The sequence below is a fragment of the Galeopterus variegatus genome, unplaced genomic scaffold (assembly GCF_000696425.1).
Source record: "Galeopterus variegatus unplaced genomic scaffold, G_variegatus-3.0.2 Scaffold512, whole genome shotgun sequence".
Classification (NCBI taxonomy): domain Eukaryota; kingdom Metazoa; phylum Chordata; class Mammalia; order Dermoptera; family Cynocephalidae; genus Galeopterus; species Galeopterus variegatus.
In genome coordinates, this window is record NW_007726623.1 from 263,083 (window position 1) to 280,544 (window position 17,462).

Consider the following 17,462-nt stretch of genomic DNA (forward strand, 5'->3'; position numbering starts at 1 on the left):
ACTGTGAAAAGAGGATCTGGGCTCCCGGGTAATGGTGAAGGAGCAGAGGATCAGGAATGCTGCAGGCCCTTCTTGAGATTTGTGGATGACCTTGTTGTGTTTTCTTCACTCAACTCATAAAGTAGCCTTAGCCCTATTCACACCATTAGCCAGGAAGGTGAGCGAAAACAGTTCACAACGGGCCCCAGAAGCAACTTCCATAATTAATAGCCCAGGATGAATATCTCATCTGCTATTTCTTCTTATCTCCCCTATTTCTATTGCAGAATGTAATAAGGACTTCGAACGTGTCCCCTTCTCAAGAAATCCTTAAGGCTGACTGCTTAGCTCGGCAGGTTAGAGTGTGGCCACATCCTGCTAAGGTCATGGGTTCAGATCCCCGAACTGGCCAGCCCCCACTTTCCCAACCACTGTATAGATCCCTGCTGATATTTTTCTTAGATGACTTTCCCTTTAACATGTATAAATTCTATAGACATGTCACAATTGTATCTTTTACTGAGAAATTTACCACCTAATTTTGACAAATAGGTGAGATGGATAATGTTCTGAAATGTGTAGTTTTCAAGGCTGGATGGCTGAAACATTGAAGTCCAGTGAAGACGTGTTATTGGAGGAAAGGAAGAGCTTGGCTAGTGCACACAGAATTGCTGAAGGGACAGTGTCAGAACGAGCGGTCGCGAAGGCTGATGGAGAATTTGCAGAATTACACAAGTGGACACAGGGCTTTGTTGGTTCATATGATTAAACAGCTGTGAGGGAACTGGGCCTGGTAGGAGGCAAAGACTGCTTAAAAAGGTAAAAAATGATGTGGTTTAAAACAGAAATTTACAAATAATATTCCTGGTAAATAACTCCTTGGTTCTCTTTCAAAACAGGAAAAATGTTTCATATATGTATTCCCATGCTATGTAAGAAATTAGATCCCAATTCTTTTCCTGTCTACTCTCTAATAAATTATCATTTGCCTTTGCTTCTTTTTTGGTAAAATGAACAAGTCCTAAAATGCAATGAGCTTCATTCTGATTCAAACTCTGTTCTTCAGCAAAAGAAACTTGTTTACTCTTTGTCCTGCAATAACCTGACCAGGACTCTATTTTTATCTCTTAGCTCTGAAATGACTCTGGCTCTTCATTTAAATTTTCCTCATCTTGTCCATGTTCTAAGTGAGCTTCGGAGGGGCACACATGTGGTTCACTGGGTACAGCACAATTCTTACAAACTGTGACTCCTTTGAGCTTCAGCACAAGCTTCCATTTTTCATATATCAAATTGGTTCTCGGGGTATAATACTTTGTACGTGATTGGAAGGCCAAGTGAAAAATATTTAGCAGCCTCACATGACAAGGACACTTGGACAAAAGAACTTTGTACATGTGACTTCACACAATGGGGAGACATGAACTTTCTCTCACCCTGTAAGTGGCCTTGTGCCAGAGTAAACTTACAAGCTACCCTCCGGTGTGATTCTGGAAATCTTTTTGGTTCTGAAATCTGGAGTTTTTATGGTAAAATATAAATTAGCATTGGGAAGAATTTAATTACTCACCATGAATTAAACTATATAAGCCCCTAACTTTTATTCAAGAACACTACCCTCTTATAGGCTAGAAATCTCATGCATTACTAACATTTTATTTGTTTACACAATATTTTGTCACACGTGGNGTATGTGGGATCCGAACCCTCGGGCGGGAGCGCTGCCGCGCTTCCCAAGCGGCGCACTTATCCAGTGCGCCACCGGGCCGGCCCGAGAATAAATATCTTTATATACTGAAGAGAAGAACACATCAGCCTGCGTTACCCAGGTGGGAAGCTGTATACAAAAAACCCTGCCCTCCACATCAGCATTCCAGTGTCTCCTGGGGATCACTACAGACATGAACTCAGCCTACTGTCAGTCTTTACTATGATACCACTCCTGTAAGATACAGGCCCACTGAGAGCAACATGACATCTGTTCTGAATGTATCCGCTGGCTCTTCTACAGACCCCACAGCTTCAGAAATACCTGCACCCCCTACAGCATGCTCGCCTCTAACAACCACACCACTCACTCTCTGAAAAACAGGCAGTAAATCCATTTTCTCCACTTATTTCTTTTACCATGAACTATTTCTGGTCTGTTTTCAATAGTAACAATGGAGATTCCCAGGCCCATCCAGATGACACTCTGACTCACAGTTCACTTCTCTGCTCTTATATTCCTCCCAGTCAGCCCCAACTAGTCATCAAAGTGGTAAGCTCAAATGCTGCCAGGACAGGGAGGTGACAAAATAGCCAAAAGCAGCTGTAAGACAAAAGACAGAGGTCAGGATTGTGGGCTAGAATGTGTGTGACACGCCAGGAGGCCTCCAAGGCAAGCAGCAGCGGCCTGTCTCGAGACCCCTGACTTAAAGAGGCAACTGGCAACACACCAGAAGCCACAGTACCCAAGAGCGTCTGGTGTCAGGTCAGAAGACTGAACACTGTGAAAATGTCACATAATGAACCTTTGTGGGAAGAAGACTGAAGAGAAAAAGAGACATCTGGCAGATGTGTGGGTATGAGGATCACAATCTCAAATAGCTGACTTCTGGAGGTATATAGCTCAATTAAAGCTTCCCTCACTTTATGTGACACATGGGCTCAAAGATGCCCTAATATAAACTCCTATAAAGTCACCATCATCCCAGGGGCAGGATTATGTAGTGGTTACAGGTACAGCCACTGGAGTCACACTACCTAGGTTCAAAACCTGCCTCTACAACTTACAAGCTGTATAATCCTGGGCAAATGTCTTAACTCGTCAGTTTCCAAGTTTGTAATATTAAGACAACAGTCCTTTATCTTGTGGAGGAGGGTAATGCATACAAAATGCTGGGGAAAGGGCCTGGCATATAAGTGTTTAACAAATGATAGCTGTTTTTATTCCTCTTTATTTTCTACTATAAAACTACAGAAATACTGCTACTGGGGCTTGGACGGGCAAACTGTCTCAACTGTCACAATTTGAAAACTGCTGGCAAATAAAGGATTAGTAAAAGCTAGCAGACTCAACCCCAACTGCAATTCATATGCATGGGCATATTCTCCAAATTCTGAAGCACAAGGTCCAGAGCAGGGCATGGGCACCTGCTCTGTGATTTGGAGATATGATCTAACTCAAGAAGCACACATAATGAGGCCCAGGCATTGTACAAATGGTTCAGAGGTCTGGTTCTAGACATTCCTTACCATTCAGCAAGCTCCTACAGCAACCAAAGGTGCCCTCCACTCCAACCCTTGGCAAGGCCCTCCACCCCACTGCATGCTCTGACCTCTTGTACCGAGAACACAGAAGAAATGAGAAGAGACCCCAGCCCTACTGTACCCCCGACCTCCATCTGGACTCTTCCTCCCTCTACATGGGAGCTGTACTTGCTCCTGAGACCACCCTCCACGTTCCTCTCAATCACACTCCCTCCCACGTCCTCCAGCACAGAACATCACTAGTCGGCCTGCTCCCCATGCTGGTGTCATTTCCTGCATACTGTATCACTCACACCAGCATCAAAACAGACCATCATTTCTTCCACTAAGAAAACAAAACAAAACCAATGATCTCCACGCTGCAAACTCAGTGGTTTCTTGTGAGCAGGAGCCCGACCCACTGTCCCTCTCTGCTCGCTGAAGCCTGCTTCCCCTTGGCTCTCAGGACAGCAGCCTCTCCTGGTTCTTCTCTTACATCCAGCCACTCTTTGGTCCCTCTGTGGAACCCTCGTCCAGCCAATGGTCTCCAAGACTAATCTCAGAATCTTTCTTCCACCTTTCTCCACCAGCTCCACAGGTGACCTCAGCCAGTCTCATGGCTTTACCTATCTTCCCACCCACCTGCCGCTACTCCACTGCAGTTATCCATGGTGTCACCTGCTTACATTTAACTACCAACACCCATATCCTTATTTTCAATTAACAAATGGTCAGAATTTATTATATCAGCAATGTAGCAACGTTCTTCACAGCCCAAGCTCTGACTTAGATCTGCTTTGTAATTTTGGGTAGTCACATAATCTCTATCTTTCTATTTGTGAAGTAGAGAAAATACTTACTTGAATCGTCTTGCTATTTTAAGAAACTTGTCATCACTGTTTATAAAGCATGTTGCTCTTCCACAGAACCTTCTGACTGAAACTCAGAACACTCATTTTTAAAACTCCTGTAATTCACTGGACTTAGTTTTCAAAGGATTATATGCTTCACTGAGTCTGTCATTCTTTACCATCTTAACCTTCTGTAAATGATAACAGCAGCACTAGGAAATTCTTGGACAATAAGAACTATAATATCCTACCCCAACTTCGCTTTAGTCCCACCCTAAAGAGAAGACTGAATTTTCTTACTTGTATTTGATCTTTTCATCCATGTCTTGAGGTGGTTCTTCTATAATAAATGAGACTAAATCTTCGAGACATTCTGCTTTTAACAGAAACTCTATAAGTTTGCGGTTCTGAGCTTTACATTCCTGTAAAACATCTTCCTCATCCATTAACTCCTTCAGTGTTACATCTTCTCTTTCTAGAAGTGTGTCTATGTGGGATGATGAGTGAAGATCGAATTTCCAAAACATGCTGGTCTAAACAAAATGCAGAGAGTATTTCATAAAATTTCAATTTCACATATTAATTTTCCATAATTCAAATTTCAGTTCAGTTTCACAGTCTAAAATGCCAACTTGGCTCACAAAAGTAAAATAAGCTTCATACTAAACCTATAAAATGCTTTTTTAATGAATAACATTAACAAGATTTTTTTCTTCTCAGAAAAGAAAATTATTTTTATTAATTAAATAAAATCGACTTGGAAATGCTCAAAGCTAAAACTTGGGCTGATTTTAACCTGCAAAAGTAATCTGTCCATACTTTGTTAAGAATTTAATGCTGGGAAAGGGAGAAAGTAGCCCTTTCTTAAGGGTGAAGAACACATTCTTACACTGAACTAATATCTTCAGCAACAAACGACAAGTAATGAGACCTACATATCTAGAACTCTTCAGAATTCTAAAGAATTAAATAACCACTGGAAACAAGCACTTTTAGCCACTGATAGCACTTTCATAGCTGAAAGGCTTAAGTCATAAAACAGTAAAAACCTGTGCCATTCTTAATAAAGAAACTAAAAAACTGGAATCTAATTCTTGAGAATTTGGACAAACTGATTTTCTGCAGTTACTAGGAAAAATATTTGACAATCAAACTTACACCAATCACTCCATTATGCCACACATACTCCTATACTCTTTCCTCAACCTCATTCCCATTCCCACATAACAATGAAAACACAAAGTTTGTTTCCTTCAAATTACAAAGCTAAAGAAGGTAATCATTTGTTACAAATGGAAACATGAAATAGAGGGTTCACTATATAATCAAAAGACTGCCAGGATGAGACAATCTCATAGGCTACTTTTGACCAACAGACGACAAGATAACAGCATCAAACAAAAGTCCTGAGTAGGGACAGGGACATTCAAAAGCCATTCCTATATGTCAAAGATGCTCACCAATTCCTAAACCAGAGTTTGGTTAAGACATACTCCATGTGACCTCAAAATCAAAACCTATCTATCAGTTGGAGCTTCACCACTCACCTAGTGAAGTGTCCCCTGTTACCACTGTCACCAAAAAAGCATGTTAATATCCACGTTATTTAAAACTAGCTGGGTAAAAGGAAGGAAGCTGCAAAAGGTCATAACCTATGTATATAGTACACATATTTTTGGAAGTATATATTTTGTTAAATTCACCCATATTAGATTAGGTAGAAATATGAGAGTACTTCAAAGAGTTCATGGAAAAATAGAATTTAAAAATATGAATCTTTTCATGAATTTTTTGATGTACCATTATATACCCTGATTTGATGCTCTTCATGAATATCTGCCTCAAAAAAATAATTTTTTTAAAAAAATTGAGATCATGGAGGGCAAAATTTATCCATACCGATCAAATCCAGGAATAAAAGGAGAAAACTAAATTGCGCTACGGCAGGTTACTCAAGGATCTATAAAGGCATATATCCACTTCACATGATATGTTGTGAAAACTGGACTTTACTATTAAGTATATGATCACAGCATTTAAAATATAAACAAAATTTTTGGGCCGGCCCAGTGGCGCACTGGATAGTGCGCCGCTTGGGAAGCGCGGCGGCGCTCCCGCCGAGGGTTCGGATCCCACATACAGACCGGTTCCCGCTCACTGGCTGAGCGAGGCGCGGGAGCAACGCCGAGGCTTGCAATCCCGTTGCCGGTCCCCGGTCCGGTACGGGGGCAACACTGAGGGTTGCGATCCGTCGCCGGACACGGAAAAAAGACAAAAGACAAATAAATAAATAAATAAATAAATAAACAAAATTTTTAGGAAGCTTAAAAAAGCTTTTAGGTAACAAGTTTTAGATTACTATTATAAAATACGAAGGGTGTTATAAATACAGATCTTGTTTATAAAAAACCTTTAAATGCTTTAAAGGAAACACAGCAATATGCTGACATCAATTAGCAGCAACAGGACCAAGACACAGTTAGGGCTGAACAGCCACTGTAATGGTTTAACTAACCCAGACTCACAACACTTTACTCAAGTGGAAATGATGTGTGGAAGTGACATTCAACGCGACTCTGTGGGATTATACAACGCAGTGGGCCATAGTATGAGGCACAGCTGTCTCTTTCCTCTCAATGATTAGGTTGATAATTATGCATAGAGTACATCGCAGAACATGCTAGAGAAGCACAACTCCCAGCACAGAGAGCAACCACCACACTCATAGGCTAACAAGTGACTTCTCAAGATGAGAAGCTGGAAGGGATGCCCTGTAGAGGCCACTCCTTTATAACATGTAATGCATTTGCTAGTGAAGGAAACATGAGCAACCTACCTCTAATACAATTATTAGAGAAATAAGGGCAAAGATGATATATGAGTAATAGGGAAAGAACTTTGGGGAAAAGGCCAATGGCCTTTATAGACATAAATGTTTTTTTTGGTTTTCAGATTTGAGAGAAAGAGCAAACAAAAATTTTTTATTATGCCATTTTATCCTAATAAAATTGACAAGTGTAAAAAAATACAAAATAATACCAAAAGATAACTCCAATGGAGGATAAGAAAAAACTTGGTTTCCATTCCCACAAAGAGGAAGTAGAGAAGTTGTGCCTTGTTTAGGGCACAAAGTAACACTTATAGCCATCTATGATGCTTCTGTTGGAGTAACATGGTTTACTTATCTGAGAATTTTCTAAAATCACAAATTCTTAAAAAAGGTGTATTTTTACCACTGCTTCCCGCACTTCGTATTAAAGCTTATAGTGACTAAAATAGCCATGTTCAGAATAGTACCCCTATGACAGGAGCACAGGAGTCACAGGCTTGTTTAGACTCCAATCACATATTGACTTGTACTGTTCCTTTAAGGGTATAAACAGCCATGAGGCTCTAGTTTAGCTGAAGTAGCACAATCACCTTAAAGAATCCCCCAAAACTAATCATTCACGTCAAGCCACCTTGTCTTCAAAGCTGATCACAGAAATTTTGATCCTAGGATGTCTACAGATTGACAAAACAGTTCATTTTACTTATTTTTTTACTCATTTTGGCAGCTGGCCAGTACACGGGTCAAACCCTGGACCCTGGTGTTATGAGCACCACACTCTAACCAATTGAGCTAACCAACCAACCCTCATTTTATGTATTTTAAATACTTCAATAAAGCAAAGAACTGAAAAGCTATCATGCATATATTCAAACACCTCACCTCCCCCCCAGCCCCCCATGTTATCAGGTCAGTGTGTACAGTCAGCCCTCTGAATCCATGGGTTCTGCATCTGTGGATTCAACCAAACCACAGATTGAAACTATTCTGGGGGGAAAAAATTGCATCTGTACTAAACATGTACAGACTTTTTTCTGGGTTATTACTCCCTAAACAATACAGTGTAATAACTATTTACATAGCATTTACATTGTATTAGGTATTATAAATAACCTAGATGTGATTTAAGTATAAGGGAGGGTGTGTACAGATTATATGCAAATACCACACCATTTTATATCAGAGACTTGAGCATCCACAGATTTTCGTATGCAGGAGGTCCTGGAACCAATCCTCACTGCACTACCTCACAGTGCCCCAGCCCCCAACACTGAAGTCAAATTTCTGATAATCCAACATTCTCTCCACTTGAAGTCAGAAAACTGGGCATAGTTCAAAATTTAGCCTGAGGTCTTTTTCTAAAAATGAGGTCTCATTTAAAGCCACAAGTCCTTATGTTTTGTAATCTCATACATAAAAGGCAAAGTATAGTTTTTTTTGTTTTATTTTTGTTTTTTGTCCTTTTTGAGACCGGCCGCACCGCACTCAGCCAGTGAGTGCTGTGAGCGCACCGGTCATCCCTCTATAGGACCCGAACCCGCAGCGGGAGCTCTACTGCGCTCCCAGCGCCGCACTCTCCCGAGTGCGCCACGGGCTCAGCCCTGTAGTGAATTCTTTACATGCATTATCTCAATTGTCCCTCAAGGCTTCTGAACTAAGTCTTCTCCTTCTCCTTCTTCTTCCCCATTTGATACCCCAGAATACTCAGGCTTTCGCAGCTGAAGTAACTTGCTGTGAGGTTACACAGCTAATAAATGGCAGTGTCACGGGTCGGAGCCATACTGGTCCACTATGTCAACTTTCTCCATTGGTTTAACCATGACAAGATTCTAACTTTCTCGAAGTGTGAGTTGTGAAAATCAACCATGATGATGCGCATGACAAACATTCTATAAATTGTGAAACAGTACTGGTTTAGCCGGCTAAGAAATAAATCACAAAAAAGCAAATCTGCTATCACTTACTATTAGCTAATTATAAACAGGATACACATTCATCAATAAAGTGGAAACTATAAATATCTACAAACTAGATAAAGTCATAGTTCTGAATTATAAATCAAGTTATGATTTATCTACTTCAAGTAAAAACTGACTTCCAAAAATCTTAACTTTATTAAAGAAACTCATTAAATACTGGACTTATGAAAAAGACTGGTAATTAGTCATGATGAAATAAGAACAGCAGTTGACAAACAGGACAAATCCAGCCCACAGCCTGCCAGCTAAGAATGGTTTTGACATTTTTAAAGGGTTGCTTTAGGAAAAAAATGAGAAAACTATGTGACAGAGATCATTTGCAGCCCACAGAGCCTAAAATGTTTACTATCTGGTCCTTTACAGAAAAGTGTAGTGTCCCCTGCTCCAGAAGAAATAACATTCCATTAACACTCGCGTTGCTTTCTGCTGTCTCCTGGCCACCCTTGGCCTGGGTGCAGCTGGCCATCTCCATTCTCCTCTTCCTCAGGCACACACACAGACCAACCACGATTCCCAATTTCTTGGACAGGTAGGTGTGGCCACATGAAAAGTTTTCTTCAGTGTACCACGAACCAGAAAATCTCCATGATCTTTTCCCTACATCTGGCTAGATGCTAATGACCAAAAGGGCCCAAAGGGATGACAGAACTGAAAAATGGAAGGTGCCTTGGTCCCCAAATAGCCACATGGAAGAAAGCTCCCTGCTGATCTGAGCACCTGCCTGGACTGTTACAATGAGCCAGAAACAAGTTTCACAGTGGTGGAGCCATCGTACATGTGGCTCCTGTGTTCCAGCAGTGTGGACTACCTCATGAACCAGGTCCTCTAATCCTTCAGCCCCTGACTTTATGTTTTATTATACTTACTTGAAACACAAGATATTTTAAACGAGAGAAGAAATTCTTTAGCAACTATCTGTGAAAATGACTAATTCCTTTTATTCTCCACTATTCTGAGTTAGAATAGCATTTTTCAAATCAGAATACACTGAAATACACATTTCACAGTGAATTTTCTTTATATTGGGTATACCGCAAACTGAAAAACAAAATGTAACCACAGTAGACTCCTTAAGCAAATATTATGCATTTTATCATTTAGCCAAACAGCAAGTTGACTTGAAACAAATGGCACTGGTAAATTATTTACCCCTGGCTTGGCCCCCACTTCTGTTTGTACCCTTTGAAACAGAAAGAAGCTAGATATAAAATAACATTTACAAAGTTCAACTGCTCAGGGTCTTAAGGTAAAATGAAGTCTTTCAAAAAACATAACTACTCTAAGATACTCAGAATAATCGAAATAAGTCAAAACTTCAACAACTAATTTTAAGTAAACATAAATATACTTCAAAATTCATATCCTTGATTGCACCTAAATGGAATTTAGGGATAAGAGGGAATACAATTTCTTACAGTAAATAATTCAATGAGACAAAGAGTTTGGTAAAACCAAACTACTCTTCCATCTTTCTTAAATCTTAAGAGTTGTTTTATAAGTGGGATTAAGTAGTTTGAAAATGGGGTATTCTCCAAAAGGGCTGAAGATTACGGGAGCAGGTCACTGAAGAGTCACCTGTTACTTGAACACCTCTGGTGTTCTCTACCTTTCCAGTAACTTAAGACTAGTGAAAACTGCCATCTTATACCCACAAAATATGACCATAGAATCTGTTTGTTGAGTAAATCTATTCATCTTAGATCAACCGTTTTCATTAAAGACTCTCTGAAATTATTAAAATAACTTCATGACACCAAAGCCTTCCCTAGAGCAAAATATGGGGGCATGTTGCCTTTATTTCAAAGTATTCAGCAGTGACACTGTCTCTGGGAGAAAAAGTGCTACCCTGTCTCTGACTCAGAACTGGTAGGGTGATGTGGTTAAATCATTTCCAAGACGTATGACAATAACATCAGTCCATCTGCAGAATTTGCTCACTGCTAGTAGAATGCTAGTATATTCAACAGGGTCCAAATGTGGTTTATGTAAGTCACCCACAACTACTTGTTTTCATCAAATAAACATTTCCCCCAATACCTTTTTAGGACTACAAAGCATCTAAACAGACCCGATTCCAATGCCAGCTCCACTACTGACTAGTGAGATCTCGGGAAAGCTAATTTCACCTCTCTAAGCCTCAGTATCCTCACCAAATAAACTGGTTATGGAGAATCAATAAGAAAAACCTAGTACAGTAACTGGAACATACAAATACTTGGTAAATAGAAGCTACTATATAATAAACATGCCCAACAATGAAATCAGTGAGCTTTAAAACAGTCCTTCCTAAACTTTCATGGGCACAGGACTCACCTAGGGGTCTTGTTAAAACGCTGTCTAAAATTCTGATTCAGTAAAATAGGGTCAGGCTTGGGATTCTGTATCTCTAACAAGTTCCCAGACGCTACTGATGCTTGAAGCTTAAACCACTGCTGATCGTTTGTAATTCACAAAGGAACAACCGAGGATCTAAATTTTAGTCTCTGTCTTCACAAACCACAAAAAATATATTCAAAATAATAATAATATAACCATGAGAAACAGAGGAAAAAGCATACTAATGCAAACATATGACTGCATTATTTATTTCAGAAACTCCCTCTGGGCCGGCCCGGTGGCGCACTGCTACAGTGCGTCGCTTGGGAGTGCGGTGGCGCTCCTGCTGAGGGTTCGGATCCCACATGCAGACCAGTTCCCGCTCACTGGCTGAGCGAGGTGCGGCCGCAACACCAAGGGTTGCGATCCCGTTGCCGGTCCTGGTCCGGTACGGGCGCGACACTGAGGGTTGCGATCCGTTGCCGGACACGAAAAAAGACAAAAAGGAAAAAAAAAAAAAAAAAAAGAAAAAAAAAAAAAAAAAAAGAAAAAAAAAAAAAAAAAAAGAAAAAAAAAAAAAAAAAAAGAAAAAAAAAAAAAAAAAAAGAAAAAAAAAAAAAAAAAAAGAAAAAAAAAAAAAAAAAAAGAAAAAAAAAAAAAAAAAAAGAAAAAAAAAAAAAAAAAAAGAAAAAAAAAAAAAAAAAAAGAAAAAAAAAAAAAAAAAAAGAAAAAAAAAAAAAAAAAAAAGAAAGAAACTCCCTCTGGACAAACTGATATTAGTGGGTTTTCTTTCAACATGACAGAGGCAGAACATAAAATACTATATCACTCTCCAATAGGAGCCCACTAAAAAATGACACCATAAACATGCTGAAAGATAAATCATTAGAACTCTGAAGAGAGAAACTGCTGATGGTCCTACCAACAAATGAGCAGTGAATTGCGGGAATGATAAGAAACAATTTTAATGAATATCAAATTCAAAATCTCCTATTGATATGAACTTATTATGCTTAAATTTAGCAACTTTCTATCTGGGTATCCAGGTCGGATAAACTGTACTTTGTAAAGCCCCCAGTCTATACACTATCAACTGTGGAATACCTGTACCAGGATTGGCTGGGCCCAGATCAAAATGTTCAAAGATTCCAAAAAAGATTCAAAAATTATGATGAATTTCAAGACAGTAACAGCAGAGCATTAAAGCAAGCACTTCTGAGCATCGTACCCTATGAGACTGCACAGGTCACATACCCACGAAAACAGCTCTATCCACACAACTCCTTAACTAGCCCCATTGGAATCCTTAAATTCCAAATCCAAAGTGAATATCTGATATCATATGCCAGATTCGCAATAAACATGCATATGATATTTCTAGGTGAAATAGTTGCAGTTACCTAAATGTATGGAGTACAGACAAACAGTACAAAAACAGGAAAAGCAGCTACTTCTGCCCAAGATTACACATGGGAAAGACTTTTAAGACAACAAAATGTGTTATACGCTTTTAATATTCTTTCTTTAAAATGTGCTATGAAGGGAATATTTGAAATACAAAATTTACAAGATCTTATACAAAGGCATGCAAGCACACACTGCCCACGTTCAAATTCCTGTACACCCTAAGCCTCCTTTCAGCACTCCCTAGAGGACCCTTCTCTCGCCACTATTAGAATTATGCTGGCTCCACCTTTCACCCAAGTCAGACCTGTCTCATAGAAAGAAATACCATAGTGAGCCACACATAAGTTTAAATTTTCTAGCAGAGACATCAAAAAAGTAAAAGTGAAAAGAAACTGGCGAAATTAAATTTAACAGTATGTTAAATATATCCAAACATCATTATTTCTTTTCATATGAAGTCTTGAAAATTCAGAGTGTACTTTACACTTACAGCACATCTCAGTTTGGACTAGCCATATTTCAAGTGCTCAAGAGTCACAAGTGGCCAGTGGCTGTTTGAACAGAACAGCATGGCTCTAATTACATGATTACTACAATTATGATTCAAAGTCTCTCTTGGTAGTAAAATAGCTCCCCCATTTCTTTCCATAGCCAAAGTCAATCATTAACAACCTTTTTCACACAAGGGACAATATTGCATGGGTGAGGAGAGGTCATGGGCCATGTTTTTCCTTTCTTTTGAAATATAAAAATACAGGAGAAACCATGTACATTCTTAAAAATACAAGAGCGTGGTCCGACATTCGTCAATTCAAAAAAGTAGATCACAAGAAAACTAGAACTGTTTTTTAGCCTCTAACATCTATGAATATCTGTAGTAGTAACAAGGACATTTTCAAATTCTTTTGAAATAATGGAGAGGGCTAGATCTTGAATCAGGAGAGAGGCACAGTCATTACTGGTTTAGATTTAACTAGCCAGATTTAAAAATAGGTGCATATCTCTGGGAATATATAAGCTAATTCAAAAATATTATAAGAGGAAGGAAAAATGCCTAGGTCACTCAAACATGTTGGGAAACAATGATATTTGATTAATTGGGGGGGGGCAGGGGAGACGGGACTAGTATCTCTGCCCATCCTGGAGAAAAGTCATCGTGGCCTCCATTAAGACCCCAAACAACTTGCTTATTCCATGAACAGCAGACATGTTTACAGCAAACCTCTGGTGGAGTTCACAAGCAGCTTGGGAACAAATGAAGCTGCTGCAAAGCTGTTCTCACTGGCTCGTCTTCTTATGCAGTGTCCAGACACCTGGAGACTCAGTACCTCTCTAGGCTTGGGTTCACGTATGCGGAGAACGTAGTTAGGTAGTGTCTGACAAGATCCAAACAGAGAATTGTCGGGTTCAAGAAGGCTTTGGTGATTGCTTACTAGCATGCTGAAAGCTGCATGCCACTAAGAATGCGACAGGAAAAAGTCTCTATAAATAGGAGAATGCAGAGTCACTCTGATGGGAGGTTACCTTTCAGTGTTATAAGTTAAAGATAAACTCTTCCCTCAACAGCAAAGCTCAATGGCCAGGAAAACATATGATTTTCATAAGAGGCAGAAATGTGAAAAACAAGTAAAAACAGCTGAACTTTGAAAGCAGATCTCACTAAGTACTAAGGAAAAAGACCACAAAACAACTTTAAAGTTCATCTAGTAGTTGCTTCTCCATTCTTAGGAAAGGTGTCGATTTCATAAATGTGCCTGCACTTGTCCCCCCTTCCCAAACCTGGACTAATTAAATCAAATATCAGAGTGCCTATTAGAGACAATGTATTTCCTTAGAGAAGAGGGTGATACAAACTCAGAACCGCTTCCACTGAATTTCCTCTTCAACTCCTTCTTCTAAAGGTGTCAAAAGAAATCAGCTTTATACCACCCAGGTATTCCAGGATCTTTTCCAGTTTAATTTGTAACTTCTTTGACATTTCAGCTTTTATTTGAAAGTAGTAAAAAAATGAATCAAGTCTATTTAATATGTGCTATATTAATCAACAGGTAATTTTCTTTTTTTTTTTTCCTTTTTGTCTTTTTTACTGACCGGTAACGGGATCGCAACCCTCAGTGTCGCGCCCGCACTGGGGACCGGCAACGGGATCGCAACCCTCCGTGTTGCGCCTGCACGGTGCTCAACCAGTGAGCAGGAACCGGTCTCCACATGGGATCCAAACCCTCAGCGCTCAACCAGTGAGCAGGAACCGGTCTCCACATGGGATCCAAACCCTCAGCGGGAGCGCCGCCACGCTCCCAGGCGGCGCACTCTCCAGTGCGCCACTGGGCCGGCCCTCAACAGGTAATTTTCAAGCATTAATATGCATTGCACTGAGGAATACAGTCAGAAGTAATACAATAAATGGTTCTTATCGCCTTGAGGAACACAATAAAACTGAGAACAGAGAAAATACAGAGAAAAGAAGGCATAACCTCCAAGCCCTTGTTCCATAGAAAGGAGCTCAACAGAGGAGAGCCTGGCCAGAAAGCACTTCATCAACTTATGTAAAGCCTAAGTTGGCCTCAAGAGAGGTAGGATTTAGAAGGTGAAAGACAAGCAAAATGTATTCCAGGCCAAGAGACAACTGCCTGAAAGCACAGAAAAGAAGAAGACCCAGGAGCTTCAGGAAATCCATTATAGGGAGAAGGCCTTGATGACACGAAGAGCCTTTGGAAAGGTAACAGGAATAAGGTGGCAACACAAAGCCGGACCTCAAAAGGCCATGCATGAATGCATGGCACAAGCTTGCTGCAGAAGCAAAGACAGAGCTGAAACTGAGAGAAATGTACATTAAAGTACTGATGGCAGGGAACAGACCAAGTATTTTAATAACATATAGAAACAATTCTGAGTAGATGTAGACAGGGAATCGACACAGAGTAGATGATACTGAAGCTGTGGTAAGTACACTCTCAACAAAGGCTATATGCCCACAAAGACAAAGAGAGGGAAGAGAACAAACCTGCTCTGGGTACAGCTGAGTGCTTGAATGTGACTGCAGTGTGGGGCAGGGAAGGGAATGGCTGAAGGCAGGACCACTAGGTGGGGCATGAAAGGCACCGTCCACCATGCTAAGATATAAACACTGCAGTCAAGTGGGCAAGGCTGATAAACGGCAAGAGCAGATCTAGACCATAAGTACATAACTGTCAACAATGTGAAATATGGACAGGACAGAGAAGAGCTTAATGAAAGAGTAATCTAACCAGCGAAGATGGTGAGGCCCTGGGCAATGGCTTCTACTATGAAAACGAAAGTATCCGTTAAGAGATTTCCCACTAAATTATCATTCCTACTCCAAGGTCAAACATAATTCCACCTCCTCAAAGTCCAATTTTCACTTTTTCTTCATTCTTCACCTGTAGTCAGATATCAAATGATACCAATTTATAGCTTGCCTTTGGAATTCTGAGCTGCATGGGAAATACACAACCCTCAGAAAGCAAATGCCTACACATAGGTGGGCTAACTCCAAATACATAGCTAAGATGTTAAGAGTAAGGCAAAAGGTATGATCTTATCACTCACTTCACTTTTATATTTAAAAAGTCAACCACCAACCAAGAAAACTCCAGCCCTACTTTTGTCCACTAGTGCAAATTAAAGCATACACAGTGTTGTTTTCCTCTATAAATTGATATTAGGAAAACTTGAATGTACATAAATTCTCTCTCTCTCTGATGGCTTTCCTTTTGAAGCATCCAAGATTCTCCAAATCTCTGAAACCAGGTTAAGAACCCAAGAGTCAACAAATATGAGTCCAACATCAGAAAGGAAGTGACGTGTAAATGGGGAACAAGAGGAAACATGGTTATGATTAGCATGGCTATTATTCACAACAACAAAAAAGTTTCTAAGTTTCTGAAACTGTAGGAAGTAAGGGTGGTTCTGAGCAAACAAGGAATGGCATAAAAACTGTCCAGCCAGAAAGGGAATTCTACAGTAACTCGGGATGGAGGGAAGACTTGGAAAATCTAACTCATCAAAGTTTTCACTAAGTCAAACCCAAATGTATGCAGTTTGTGAATCACCCAACTTGAAGCAAGTGACAATGGTTATGTTATTATTAATATATGTGTTACAGACAAGATGTCTAAAGAGAACAGCCTTTCCTAATCAAGTAGAAAATCTAGAGTATATTGAGTTGCTTTTGAAAACTAGTCTTCCAATTAACAGTGAACTATCATGTTTATTTTGTAGTCATTCCAATTCTATAACAGAAGTCAGAACTGGTAAATTGGTCACAAAAATCTTTAAAAAGGTCCTTCCCCCCCAGCTGTAGCTATCACCTTCAATTTTCCTTGCCTAGCAAACTTTGATCAGCTTGTATATAATCATTAAGTATTCAGGGTTATCTCAAGAATCCCTGGACTAGCAGTAATAAACTGTTAACATTCAGGAAGTGCTTTCTTTTGTGAATGTTTTACAGTATGAAATCTAATGTGTCAGAAAAGTTAAAGCAGACTCATGGACTGTTGAGACTGCTCAGGAATAAAAAATTCACTGTAGAACATGAGAGCTGAATAGTCCTTATGGTCTTTATAGCTCCTTAAGAAAAACAATCTTCAATCTCTTCTAGCTATTCCAAAATAACATTAACTATCTTGACACTGCAACTTTCTATTAAAGTGGAAACAGGATTGATTAATAGCAACTACCAATTATCAAGGGCCTCATGGACTGTTGAGACTGCTCAGGAATAAAAAAATTCACTGTAGAACATGAGAGCTGAATAGTCCTTCTGGTCTTTATAGCTCCTTAAGAAAAACAATCTTCAATCTCTTCTAGCTATTCCAAAATAACATTAACTATCTTGACATTGCAACT

At 39.7% G+C, this 17,462-nt stretch overlaps 1 protein-coding gene across 1 annotated transcript in view; it reads right to left on the reverse strand.

The window, feature by feature from the left end:
* Positions 1-17,462, reverse strand: part of PPP6R3 (protein phosphatase 6, regulatory subunit 3) — a 137,226-nt gene that overhangs the window by 73,649 nt on the left and 46,115 nt on the right. The window contains exon 4 of the mRNA XM_008569576.1: positions 4,362-4,594. Coding sequence (XP_008567798.1) covers positions 4,362-4,588 — 227 coding nt within the window. The 5' untranslated portion in view covers positions 4,589-4,594. The remainder of the gene's footprint in view (positions 1-4,361; positions 4,595-17,462) is intronic.